Raw genomic sequence first — 12541 nt, 5'->3', positions numbered from 1 at the left:
AAATGGCAGGATGCCGGTGAAGCTCTACCTACAGGTGATCGGCCAAACCCAGAAGATTCCGGGCCTCGAGGATTGCCTGGCCGACGACCTCACCATCCGCCAGCTGCCCGTCGCGATCAAGTACCTCCTCCTCTTCCTTCTTCATTCTCCCCCAAAGCCCTCGGGCACGTGTATGCACTACGCACGAATGCAGTTGCCCTTCCGGGGGTGTGCTCATCCATTGGTGGTGGTCGTGGTCGTGGTGTCGGCACTCAGGTCGGCGCTGTTCCACCGGCGCGTGTTCTCGCGCCGGCTCAACGACCTCCTCGACGTGCTCCGGAAGCTCAAGCTCGTCGGCTGCCAAGAGGAGGTACCCATCCCTTGCCTTACTGGGGTCACGACTCCGCGCATGCGGCCAGAGAGCTCATCTTTTCTCTTCGCGGCGCTGATCACACGACACACGACACACGGCGCAACACGACACACGACACACGTTGGTAAATGTAGCACTCGACGTCGTACGAGGCCATGCACCTGGAGCGGCACGGAGAGATCGAGGACCGGATATCGGAGCGTAGCGGTACGGTGCGGCGCTACACCTTCAACACGTTCGCCGACATCATGAAGTATTGGACGGAGCTCGAATACATCTCCCTCGCCCGCATCGTCATCGAGGACGAAGAGGTGCCCTCCCTTTCCCTTACTACGGCCACACGCGGCATATCGGGGCAACCTACTTAGACCCGTTTGGTGATGGCTTGGTTGACCCGGGTACTCCTCCTACTCCTACTCCTGCACGACGACCACCTCAAAAAACCACCAGAACGGGGAGGAGAGCCAATCCAAGCTCGAGGAGGACAACGAGGACGAGATGGGAGGAGGCGGCGGCGGCAGCACCGGCGGCGGTGGTCCCAATAATAACGGCGGCAAGGATCCCTTTGGCGGCACCCTGCCCGAGCTCACCCGCCGGTACATTACCCCCCCCCAACCACCACATTCAATCCCTCTGTGGCGCAGCACGCGGGAATGAAGGAATGTGGAATCCCACCAGCTCTTGCTCACAAGATTCGCTCCCCCCCCCATTGGGTATATGCGCAACTCTGCACCCGGGTGGTGTCGCTGTGGTGCCCACCTCCACCAGGGCGAACTGGTCGAGCCTCAAGCCGCTGAACCGCGCCCAGATCTCCGTCCTCGACCAGCACGAATTCGCGCACGCCCCCACCAAAGCCGAGATCACCTACCTCGCCACCCAGTACCACATACGTACGCATTCCTATATTCCTTTCCCCCCCTCCCTCCTCTTGTTCATCTTCTTGTTGCTTCTTCTAACGCGCCCCTTTTGGCGTGGCGGGTGCACCACTATGGACGGGTGGTACGCAGCGACGGTGCAGGTGATGAACCACTACAAACTCAAGATGAAGAAGCGCGCTCAGCACACCCTCACGCGCCGCACGGCCACCCGCACCACCCGCAAGCGCACCGTCACCTCGGGCCTCCCCACCACTCGGTACCCACTAACCAGCAATCTCACAATGATGATGATGATAATAATTATAAATAGTATTCGTGATTTTGCCCCCAAGCAGACCCTAACACACGTACCGGTGGGGGGGGGGTGGAGCAGGAAGGGGCGCAAGCGGAAGAGCGCAACCGACGACGGGTCCGGCCTTGTCGACGACTCAGGGCGCCCCCGCATCAGCTTCGCCATCGTACGATGACCGACTGACCGCTCCTCACGATGATTGAGGACGCCCCTCACCAACACTCACTCACTCACTCTGTTGTTCATCGGGGCAGGACACGTCGAGGAGGAAGCGCAAGCGGGCGGCCCTGCCGCGGCTGGACATGGAGCGGCGCGAAGACGAGGACGAGGACGAGTCCCTGGACGAGGCGGCCCGCGCTGCCGCCGTGCCCCAGCGCACCAACTGGCTGCCCGACGAGGACCTCGCCCTCATCCGCACCTTCGTCCACGTCCGGGTACCCGGTCCCTCCCTTTCCACAACACCCCACGTAGATAGTGAATATATTTATATATTTAGACACATGTGAACATATTTAAAACATTTAGATATCCATGAATATGAATAACGCTTCACGTGCTGCTGCTGCTGCTGCTGGCTCTCATTGAGTGCAGGCGGAGGCCGGGACGGAGGAGCGGGAGGCGTCGGAGGACGAGCTGTGGGTGCACATCGGGCGGCTGATGAGCAAACCGGCCTCGGTCTGCAAGCAGCGCATCCACTCGCTCCTCAAGGGCCAGCACCTGGAGCCCGCCGTGCAGATCCTCATCGATCACCTCAACCGCCGCGACGCCGCGCCCCTCACGTACCTCTCACGCCCTCCGCACCTCCCAAACGCAAACGCGTTGACTTCTTTTTTCGTTCTCCTGTATACACAGACGGTCGGAGACGCCGCTGCCGGAGACGGTGGAGGAGGTGGGGCAGCGGTACCTCATCGCGGCCCCGTTCAAATCGGCTCCCCTCCCGCCCGTGGCCCCCATCATTTCCGCCGCCGAGGACATGTACAAGGTCTGTGCACACCTGCCCTCCCCCTCCCCACATGCCGCCTGGCTCTGCAGTTGTTGGACACGTGTTTCTCTGTGTCATGTGTCGTGTGCGTCGTGTGTCGTGTGCGTCGTGCGTCGTGCGTTCTGATGGTGCTGATGATGGATCGCAATGGGTGGCTGGGCAGATGATACTGCTGATGGGCACGCGGGGCGAGGAGGTGGCGGAGTGGGCGTGGCGGCTGTTCCCCTACTTCACGGAGGACGAGCTGGACCTGGCCCTGCAGCGGCTGCGGCAGGCCGGCCTCATCGTCAAGGCGCGCGGCCGCGAGGGCGTCCGCTTCCAGCTCTCCGACAAGTACACAGACCCGCCCCACCCCTCCGGAATGTCAGCAATGCCCATACATGTGGTGGTGGTGGCTGGTGGTGGGGCTATGGGGCAGGTTCAAGAAGATGTGCGTATCGCACAAGCTCAACACGCTCAGCGAGGAGGCACGCGAGTTCGCCCAGCAGATCCGGGAGGGCAGCGCCCTCACCATCGGACCCATGACCAACGGCGGATCCGTCGCACACCTCCTCTCCCTCCTCCACGACGGCTCCGTACGCCCCTCCCTCCTCCTCCTCCTCCAGGACACCCGGACTCGTGTCGTGTCGTGTCGTGTCTCGTTGCCTTACCTAGTTCGAAACGTGCCGGGTGCAGGTGCGTGCGGTGCCGGACCTGCCGGACCTGCCGCCGGAGGCGTTGGCGCCCGAGGGCGGTGAGGAGCGTTCGGGGCGCGGAGGTGTGGTGCTGCACCTCATGGGCAAGAAGCGCGTACTCTCCGGTCCCTATCGCACCGCCAACCTCCAACTCGATGTATTTGCCTGGAGTACGCCCCCCACCTTCACTCTTTTCACGACCAACGCACGCACATAACACACACACCACACACACACCACACACACACCCAGACGACACACACGACACGCAATGCGCTAACTTTGCCGTAAATATGCAGCGATCGGCCTCGAGACGCGGGGTGACATCAACCTGGAGCAGTGCGTGGGGGCCTTCGCGCCGGTCTTACCCATCGCCGCCAGCGGCGGTGCAGCGGGAGGAGGAGACGAGGAGGGGCGGCAGCAGAGGGACCGGCCGCCGGGCCTCCACGAGCTGCTGCCGGGCCGGTCCGGGGAGGAGGATCGGCAGCAGGGCCGCGAGGCGTCCGCGGCGGCGCGCAAGCGGCCCAGCCTGGAGCCCGTGCTGGGCTACCTCTGCGCGGCCGAGGCGTCGCCCGCCCTCGTCGCCGCCGTCGAGAGCCTCTACCGCTTCATCGCCCGATCGGAGACCTCGGGCGTCACCGCCACCGACCTCCTCGTACGCTCCATCTCTCTCTCTCTCTCTCTCCGCAATCCAACCAACCAACCAACCAACCTCCCCGTCCCCCTCTCAATCGCTTGCTTTGGTGGTGTGGTGGCTGGTGGTGGCTGGTGGTGCACAGGAGCACCGCCGGCAGGAGGAGATGCGCGCCGCGGACCAGGAAGAGGCCCTGCGCCACCTCCTCAACTTCGAGAACGTGGTCGAGGTGGCCGCCTACGAACAACGGTAATGACAACGACAACGACACGAGCGCGGCTAGTGGCAGAGCAAAGCGTGTTGTATACTGACGTGGGTGGGGTGGGTGGAACGCGGCGACCAGGTTGTGGGTGGCCGACGAGTCGGTGGACCGGTGGTCGTGGATGCCGCTGCCCTCGGCGTCGTGCGGGGAGGGCCACATTCTGCCGCCCCTCCCGCCCCTCGACAACCCGCAACCGGCCGCCGCCGCCGCCGCCACCGCGGCGGAGGTCCAGGCCCCACCATCGAGGGCAGAGCCGGCAGCAGCGGCGGCGGCAGCTGCAAGGGCGCCCACGAGACGCGACAAGGGCAAGGAAAAGGAAACGGAGACGATGGAGGGGAATGGTGGCGACGACAACACCGATGATCCGATGCTGACGATGGCCATCGCCGACGATCAGGCCTCCGCCGCGTCCGCTTCTTCGGGAACGCCGGAGAAGGCCCCGAAAAAGAAGAAGAAGCGGGGCGCCAAGGCCAACAAGGAGCACATCGCCCTCATGAACTCCGCCGGTACCTTTTTCTGTCTTTTACCGTCATCACCTCCTCCTCCTCCTCCCCCCCGAGCGTAGTCGGCGGTCGTCGACCTTGCTAACGCGTGCTGGCTGTGTGCGCGCGCCCGTTTCGTTGCGCTTTGCAGGGGAGCCCACGCCGACGGAGGTGATCAGGCCGTGGAAGATGCTGGACGGTTCGATCAACCAGCAGTTCCTGTCCAACCTGCGCCGCCGCATCTACGGCATCATCCTCCACCACCCGGGCATCTACCAGGTAGATGATATATATCCATCCACCCCCTCTCTCCGCCCCCCCCCCAGGCCCATGGGTAACTTAACTTGTGTTGTCGACATGGTGACCGATCAGCAAACGATCGTGGAGGAGATGGAGCTGCTGGGCGCCGAGTCGGTGCGGGAGGTCATCAGGTCGCTGCTCGTGGACGACTGCATCTACGCACGCGCCATCACCTTCGAGCGGCCCTCGCTCTTCTCCGCGCCCGAACCCTTCGACGCCATCGTCCTGCCCGGTACCCACATCTACCCGCACCGCACCGCCTCAATGCAATGCGTTCTGCGCCTGCGCTCTAACCGCGCCACCGCACCCGGCCAGGGCGCGTGTCGTCGTGGGACACCGAGCCGTCGCTGCTTCTGGGCATGCCCTCTGCGGGCCAGCAGCAGCAGCAGGGGCTGGAGATGGACAACCACGTCTGCTACTTCGTGCGGCCCTCCGCCTTGGCCCGCATTTGATCATCATACGCCAGTGTCGCACGACACGACAGCCAACACATATGTTTTTGCTTTTTGTTTTCCATTTGGCCACGCGAGCCGAGAGGCGTCGTGTCACTGGGTGGGCTGCTGTTGCTGCTGCTTGGCCAGCCCGTACTTGCCCTGCAGCAGGTGTTTGATGGTGAGCGGGATGGAGTGCGACTTGTTCAGCAGCTCCGCCACGTAGCTGCTCGAGAACGGCTGCTTTTCTGTTCAACAACGGACGCGCATAACGGTGAGGCCCAGCACAGCACCCCCCCCCCACAACGCAACGTCGCAGCCGCTGAGGGTCGAGAGGAGAGAGAGTACCGAGGAGAGAAGAGTGGAGGATGGCGCGGATGGTGCCGCCCAGTTCGACGCTCAGCTGCAGGCAGATGAGGTTCTGCGTGACCGGGTCGAGCAGCGTCACGGAAAGGGCGTAGGGGCTGTCGCCGGCGCTGGCCACCTCCACCATGGGCGCCTCGCCCCCGTCGAAGGTGTAGTCCATGGCGTCGTCCCCTGCAACCACCCACCATTGATTGGTCAATCATTCATCATTAATCAACTGACGTCGGGCCACAAAGGCAAGGTACCTTGGGGCACGGCCTCGGGTCCATGGGCGGCAGGCACGCCCTTGCCGGCGGCGTTTGCGGATCGCTGGTCGGAGAAGCAGCTCGTGAAGAGTTCGTTGAACACCAGCTGTTGCCGCAGGTGCTGTGTGCGTGTGCGACGATGTGTGTGCGGTTTCGGATTTGTAGATATGTGAGTTGATCGCGATTTGCGGCCTCAAGCTGACACGGCACACGGATGGCCGGTGGTGGTGGCTGGTGGGTGGCTGGTGGGTGGTTCACGAACCTGGAGAAGGGGGAGGAGCTGTTGAGGTGGGTGAAGGGGATGTGGTGCACCACCGTCCCTCGCTCCTCCTGCCCGCTGTACACGTACGACACCCCGTGATGCTCGAACCGAGCTCCCGCCTGAACGCAATGAACGCAATGAATGAATGAATGACGGCCAGCCCCTCTGAAACGCAGGGAAATAAGTGGTGGGGGGGGGCTGGGTACCGAGGGACAGAGCAGCGTCTGGAGGGACACAAATGGCTGATGGTCTGCGTAGGCGTGCGACCACCAGGAATGGAAACACGACACACGCGATATGCACCGGGTGAGGCGGTGGTGCACGCGGAGGCAAAGAGGAGAGTGGGTGCACCTTTGGAGTGGCGTGCACCGTCGGTGGGCGGGTGAGGTCCCCACACGAGGTCCAGCATGCGCCGGAGGGTGTCGGTGAGAATCGGCACCGCCGGCCGCAGGTGCAAATCGAAGTGAATGCGGCCTCCGTCCTGATACGTCCACGGCACGATCGCCGACCAATCAATAACAGAGGAGGAAAATCTAAGGAGTGGGTGAGACGAGTACGAGGGCAATCTCGATGGGTTCGATGGCGAGGCCGGGCGGGAGGGACTGGTCGTCGAGGGGCGGGAGGCCGGGGAGGTGCGACGCCATGGGCAGCTTGACCAGCGTGCGGCCCTCCCGCAGCGTCACCAGCGCTCCGTGCGTGTGCGCCAGGCGTTTCCCTGCAACACACACGACACACACACGACACACACACACACACACACACACACACACACACACCACACACGACACACGACACACATGCAGTGTGAGAAGGCGACAAGGCGACAAGACTGCTGTGGGGAGGAAGGGGAATCGGCACCGGAGAGTTTGTCGAGCAGGAGGTGCCGCGGGGAGGCGTGGTAGTGCAGGAAGAGCCCCTCGGGCTGCCACATGGGGGCGCCGTGTCGGTCCCGCAGCAGCGCCCCATCGTCGCCGCCCGTGATCTCTCTGCTCTCTCGAGAATTGTTAGCTCGACACACGCGCAACGGTGTGCGGTGATGCGGGTGCGGTGTGAGTGTGTGCGGCGTGTGCGGTGGTGCGCGTGCGTGGGGCCAACCGTTCTCTTCGATGGAGCTCGAAGAGGTCGTCTTCGAGGATCCAGAGGGCCTGCTTGAGGTCTGTGGTGGGGTTCTCCGTGTAGATGACGTCGAGCTCGTTCAGGAGGCGCACCACCTCGTCGAACCGCTTCAGGTCGCCCTCCCTGCGCGCGCCCCCAACAATGATCGCCCGCGTGCGGCACACATTGTGCACATTCCAGTCAGCAATCATGTCATCACAACAATATAATACCCCCCATGCATGCAGAAGCCACCGATGATGAAGCAAACAATAAGAAATAACCAAATAAAGAAAAGGAAAGAAAAGAAACGAGAGTGTGTGAACCGACCGGAGCAGTTTGGTGATCTCCTCGTCGACCTCCGGACGTGAGAATTGCGGCTGCTCCCCTTCCCCCGACGGATCTCCTGCGCCGTGCACGGCGTGGTGATGACAGTGCGACCAACTAACAATACAAATTGAAAGGCGAGCGGGTGGTGAGGTTCACGTACCGGCCGTGCTGGTGAAGGTGACGTTGACCTTGTCGACGTGTCCCTGCAACGTGACGTGCACCTGCGGAAGAGGACATACACGCGCCGTGTGTGAGCGTCCCATACAAAAAATCTGGCATATGCGAATGTGTGTTGTGTACGTCGACAAGGAAGTGTTGTCCGGATATGGAGGCCGACAGGGTCTTCGTGGCCACCTCCATCCCCATCTCCGACGGATCGACTGCAAGCGACACACGGCACACGGCACACGACGCACGACGCACGACGCACGACACACGACACACGACACACGACACACGACACACGACACACGACACACGACACACGACGGTGGTCATGAAGAAATCAGAACACTTTTCAAAGGCGCCTACAAAATTGGCTGGTCGGCGCAGGGGAGAGGGGCGCGTACAGGCGTAGAGCTGGAGGCCGTGGGCTTCGGCGACGCTCTGGAGGTTCCTCACGAAGAGCTGCTGGCGGCCGCCCTCGCCCTCGCCCGTGAGCTTGGAGCCTCGCTTGGCCAGGTGGTTCTCCGCCATGCGCAGCGAATGCCCGAGCGACTTTTTGAACTGCTCCACCTGCGCGCTCAGCTGTGCTCGATCCTGGTGCCAGCCCACCACGCCGACACATCACAAAAAAGACACAACACGCAACACACGACACGGGATTATGAGATTAAAAAAAAGACACGATCAACGACACACCAACGACACGACCAACGATACGACCAACCACACACGCGTGTAGCGCGAGTGGTGTGACGTGGGTTGGATGAAGAAGGCGGTGGAGGGAGAGGCATACGCGCAAAAGGCTGAGGTAGCGGGGCAGGAGCTTCTCCTGGCGGGCGGCCGAGAGGGCCTTGTAGGACTCCAAGATGTTGCACAGCTCGCCCACGCTCTTGTCGACCTCTCGCCGCGTCTTCTCCACATTCACAGCCCCGTATGCGTGCACTACACAAGAGGTGCACGTTGTTAAATATTTAATTATTTATTATGTATTTATTTCTAAATCATAAAGCCGTTGCGTACGTGTGGGCGAATCGGTGGGGGCGTCCGGAGGAAGAAAGGTTGTGGACAATCGCTGCAAGGCGGACCGAAGAGAGTCGATATGGTCCTGTGCCAGTCGCTTCTTGTGCTGCAGGCCCATGCCCTCCATGCCCATGTCCATCTCCATCCTCTTTCGCTTTTGTGAGAAGAAAAGAAATCCCGAGAAATTATTTTGAATTGGAAATGAGAACAAAGACGGAAAACAAAATAAAAGATTAGATTGTCAATTGTGTGAGCAAAGCGGAAGGATGGAGATCGAAGCGTTTCGAAAGCTGCACCCGGCGGAGTTCTATCGCAAGTTCTTGGTGCACTCCGTCCGACCCGACGGCCGCAATCTGTCCAAGGCCCGCAAGACCACCATCACCGCAGGTACACCTCCCCCTCCACGGAGCAGCATCTATTTTGCTGTTTTTTGTTTTTTTTTGTTGTTGTTTTTTCTTGGTTATTTGCCTTTAATATCTATAATATCTTATTCTTATTACTGTTTGATTGTCGACCATGACATAGGGTCGGTGAAGACGGCGTGCGGTTCGTCGTTTGTGAAGATCGGCAACACGTCGGTCAGTGCGGGCGTCAAGGCCGAATGCGGTCTCGCCCCTCCCACCACGCCCGGCAGTGAGTCTACAGACGACACACACAGCTCTCACATCTGTACGCAGCTCTCTTCGGTGTGTGCACCAGTGGAACCCCAGACTAACGCAACCGTCGGCCACCGCACCATGGCGACGGTGGTGGTGCAGACGTGAATGTGGAGCTCACGCCACTCTGCTCGCCCAACTTCAAGCCCGGCAAGCCGTCGGAGCTCTCTCAGTACATCGCCACCATCCTCAATCGCCTGGTCAGAACGTACGTTTAACGCTCATGCCCATGTGATGACACTTTCTTCTTCTCTTCTCATTAACGTCATCACCATCATCAACATTAACTTCAATCCCGCGCGCCCCTCTTCGAAACAAACAACGCAGGACTGATCTGGTCGACGAGTCGGTGCTGCGAATTGAAGACAAGGAGGAACAGAGCAAGGAGCGCAAGGCGATGGTGTGGTACCTGTACGTGGACATGTACTGCCTCGACTACGACGGCAACGTGTTCGATGCGTGCCTCATCGCCCTCCTCTCGGCACTCGCCAACGGTACCTCCCCCCTTGGCTCCTCTCCCTGGAGGCCTTCTTTTATGGGCACCTTTCCCCGTCGCCGCCGGTGCTCAACGTTGCTCCCTCGCCTGCACAGTTCGGCTGCCAGCAGCGCGCGTGGTGTCCAAGGACGACAACTTCACGGTCGTGACGACGGGCGAGGCCAACATTGGCCTCCGCCTCCGCCACTTCCCCATCCCCCTCACCTTTGCCATTTTCGACGAGTATGGCTCCCTCCACACCTTCTTCAGTGTCTTTTTTCATCGTCATCATGGTGTGAGTTGTCTGGTAGTGGAAGCCTGTGCTCACTCGTGTCTGTCGCAATCGTGACACGAATCGTGCAGGATCTACGTTCTGGCCGATCCTACGGCTGAGGAAGAGGTGCGCACGCCATCACAGCGCTGCGTGATGCTTTACGCGTCTGACGCCGTCGTGTCGTGTTGTGTTGTGTGTCGTGCCGTCAGAGCCTGGCAGGCAGCACCTTCACAATCATCTACAACGACAAGAAGGAGATATGCTCCGTGCTCAAGCCCGGCGGGACGACACTCTCGGACAGCACGCTCAAGGAGTGCATGGAGCGGGCCAAGGTTCGGGTCGACGAGGTGATGCCTCTGCTCGCCCACACGATGGCCTGATGCGCTGGTGTGATTTCTATTTCTGCATTCTTTTTTTACGTCAAAAAAAGAAAGGCTACGTCAGCTGGCGCTACGCGAATCGATCGAAAATACATTTCCATTCACAAGATTACGCTGCTGTGGGATCACACGTGTAGTACCCACCAGCCACAACAACAAGAAGAGCAGGGGCCACTGCACAAGACACGGAAAGGAGAGAAAATCGATATAAATCGGACAACGGAATAATGCCACAGCTGACATGGATCCAACGAGTTTCCAACCCCCTCATTCTCGTGGCGGAAGAGAACAAGGATCTTGATGAATTCACTCAGCTGGCGAAGAAGCTCTTCAAAACACTCAAGCCGAACTCGCCTCCACGCCAGATCATCGAAGCCGGCAAATACTACTTCTTGTACGCTCGGCCTCCCTCCTTGATGCTGGCTGCAAATTGCTTAGATCGATATCTTCCTGCAAAGGTATGAGATTGAGAACGACGTGTGCTACTTGACGCTGTGCGACTCCTCGTACCCTAAGAAGCTGGCACACGCTTTCATTGACGAGATCAAGAAGGAGTTCGACATCCAGTACGGGGCTGAGGTGCGCAGTGCCACACGACCCTACGCCTTCATCAAGTTTGGTACGCACCTTGCCGCTTTGCTTTCTCGTAGCAATGCAACACTACGCGAGTGGGCTGATCGTGCTTCGGTATGGCATATTGTCTCCGTCTCGTTTCGTGCGCGCGCGTGCATGTCGTGTGTCGCGTGTGTCGTGGTACAGACACATTCATCCAAAAGACGAAGAAGCTCTACTTGGACACGAAGTCTGAGCGTAATCTGGACCGAGTGGCCAAGGAGCTCACCGAGGTGCATCAAGTCATGACGCGCAACATTCAGGAAATCCTCTCTCGCGGACAGAAGATCGACAGTACGCTTCTATATACCCGCGCGATCGTGATCCTTTACTGCCGAGATGATTCATCACTTGTGCTGCAACCTCTAACATGTGCACTCACTCTTCTTCTCCTCCTCTAGCCGTGACGCGCAAGTCAGAGCAGTTGGTGTTCGAATCGCGACTCTACGAGAAGCGCTCCCAGTGGCTCAACACCAAGCTCTTCTGGCGGAAGTGGGCTCCAGCCATCATTGTCGCTGTCATCCTGCTCCTGGTGGTGTACCTCAGATTCTTTTGGTTTTACTGAACAACATCAACAGCACCCACACAACCCCTTCCTCTTTCTTTTATATTTAGCAAAATATATAAATAATAAAAAGAAATACTCGTCAGAAATCTCTTTTCCCACACTCAAAATCAAAAGAGTGATTGATCGTTTTGGAAATTAAAACAAGATGAGCAAACGCGGACAAGAAGGTGCCGGCGTACGCCAGCGGGGAGGGAAGGAGGGGAGTGGAACTGACAAGAAGGAGAAGAACAAAAACACGAAGGGGGCGGAGGTGAATAAAAACAAAAATACTGAAAATCAGAATGCGACGGCCGCGCCACCACTCCCTGTGCGGGCCAAGGCACAGCTGCTCCTCAAGTACTTTTCCTCCTTCAGCCTTGTGCTGAGGTCATGGCAACGTTTCCATTAATGCTCTTTTCATCTTTTATCGTTTTTTTTTTTTTTTCAAACAACCAGACCGGAGGGCAACAAGGCGGCGTTCACCAAGCTCATGTACGCCACCGTGGCCATGATCCTCTTGCCCGTGCCCACCTACTTTCTTGCCTACTACGTCGCCCGTACGTTCATCTTCCCTTCCTTCTTTTGGAAGTGTGGTCGGCGTGGTGGACGTCGTCTGCGCCGGTTTCCGTTGAGCAGGCTGACCGGGGGGGGGGGTGGCTCATGTGCAGCTCAAGCTCTGGGCATGGAACTGAGCGAGAATGCGAAGGCCGTGGTGGCGGGCGTTAGCGCGGTGGCCATGGTCCAGACCGTCATCATCGGCTACATCATCGCGGCCTTCCGCGAGTAGCGGCAGCAGCGAACCACTACAGATTGTTTTGCGGTTGTGC

At 59.6% G+C, this 12541-nt stretch overlaps 6 protein-coding genes across 6 annotated transcripts in view; 4 read left to right on the top strand and 2 right to left on the bottom strand.

Moving 5' to 3' along the window:
* The window catches only part of ACA1_258730 (uncharacterized protein), a gene marked incomplete at both ends in the record, with an annotated part of 7087 nt that extends 1779 nt beyond the window's left edge, over positions 1-5308 (top strand). Inside the window, 22 exons of the mRNA XM_004333575.1 lie at positions 35-120; positions 256-349; positions 487-663; positions 812-948; positions 1121-1242; positions 1360-1486; positions 1604-1688; positions 1777-1956; positions 2114-2301; positions 2375-2504; positions 2668-2867; positions 2923-3079; positions 3180-3348; positions 3478-3539; positions 3603-3833; positions 3958-4061; positions 4156-4415; positions 4472-4482; positions 4511-4580; positions 4708-4835; positions 4929-5088; positions 5172-5308. Of these exons, the coding sequence (XP_004333623.1) occupies positions 35-120; positions 256-349; positions 487-663; positions 812-948; positions 1121-1242; positions 1360-1486; positions 1604-1688; positions 1777-1956; positions 2114-2301; positions 2375-2504; positions 2668-2867; positions 2923-3079; positions 3180-3348; positions 3478-3539; positions 3603-3833; positions 3958-4061; positions 4156-4415; positions 4472-4482; positions 4511-4580; positions 4708-4835; positions 4929-5088; positions 5172-5308 (3015 nt within the window). The remainder of the gene's footprint in view (positions 1-34; positions 121-255; positions 350-486; positions 664-811; positions 949-1120; positions 1243-1359; positions 1487-1603; positions 1689-1776; positions 1957-2113; positions 2302-2374; positions 2505-2667; positions 2868-2922; positions 3080-3179; positions 3349-3477; positions 3540-3602; positions 3834-3957; positions 4062-4155; positions 4416-4471; positions 4483-4510; positions 4581-4707; positions 4836-4928; positions 5089-5171) is intronic.
* A 93-nt stretch (positions 5309-5401) lies between these two features.
* On the bottom strand, positions 5402-5813 carry ACA1_258720 (uncharacterized protein; the record flags this gene model as incomplete). Its single annotated transcript, XM_004333574.1, has 2 exons — positions 5402-5535; positions 5636-5813. 2 exons carry the CDS (start codon positions 5811-5813, stop codon positions 5402-5404), a joined length of 312 nt encoding a protein of 103 aa, XP_004333622.1.
* An 86-nt stretch (positions 5814-5899) lies between these two features.
* ACA1_258710 (uncharacterized protein) lies at positions 5900-8915 on the bottom strand (the record flags this gene model as incomplete). The annotated part of the gene is made up of 13 exons (XM_004333573.1): positions 5900-6019; positions 6211-6279; positions 6367-6410; positions 6512-6641; positions 6718-6875; positions 7019-7146; positions 7256-7399; positions 7586-7661; positions 7746-7806; positions 7886-7965; positions 8155-8344; positions 8544-8692; positions 8771-8915. Coding segments are annotated over 13 exons (1494 nt in total), but the record flags the coding sequence as incomplete, so codon positions are not given.
* Positions 8916-9036: 121 nt separating this feature from the next.
* Positions 9037-10555, top strand: ACA1_258700 (exosc8 protein; the record flags this gene model as incomplete). Its single annotated transcript, XM_004333572.1, has 7 exons — positions 9037-9157; positions 9296-9403; positions 9529-9634; positions 9754-9920; positions 10018-10144; positions 10265-10301; positions 10385-10555. The coding sequence occupies 7 exons, from the start codon at positions 9037-9039 to the stop codon at positions 10553-10555; spliced, it is 837 nt and encodes a 278-aa protein (XP_004333620.1).
* A 227-nt stretch (positions 10556-10782) lies between these two features.
* On the top strand, positions 10783-11732 carry ACA1_258690 (vesicle trafficking protein, putative; the record flags this gene model as incomplete). The annotated part of the gene is made up of 4 exons (XM_004333571.1): positions 10783-10949; positions 11014-11174; positions 11315-11461; positions 11569-11732. The coding sequence occupies 4 exons, from the start codon at positions 10783-10785 to the stop codon at positions 11730-11732; spliced, it is 639 nt and encodes a 212-aa protein (XP_004333619.1).
* Positions 11733-12204: 472 nt separating this feature from the next.
* On the top strand, positions 12205-12501 carry ACA1_258680 (uncharacterized protein; the record flags this gene model as incomplete). The annotated part of the gene is made up of 2 exons (XM_004333570.1): positions 12205-12271; positions 12383-12501. The coding sequence occupies 2 exons, from the start codon at positions 12205-12207 to the stop codon at positions 12499-12501; spliced, it is 186 nt and encodes a 61-aa protein (XP_004333618.1).
* Between the last annotated feature and the right edge of the window lie 40 nt (positions 12502-12541).

The sequence above is a fragment of the Acanthamoeba castellanii genome (genome assembly GCF_000313135.1).
Source record: "Acanthamoeba castellanii str. Neff unplaced genomic scaffold scf7180000084769, whole genome shotgun sequence".
In the NCBI taxonomy this organism is placed as follows: Eukaryota; Discosea; order Longamoebia; family Acanthamoebidae; genus Acanthamoeba; species Acanthamoeba castellanii.
The sequence above is the reverse complement of the archived record's forward strand: the minus strand, read 5'-3'. Positions and strand labels throughout refer to the sequence as shown.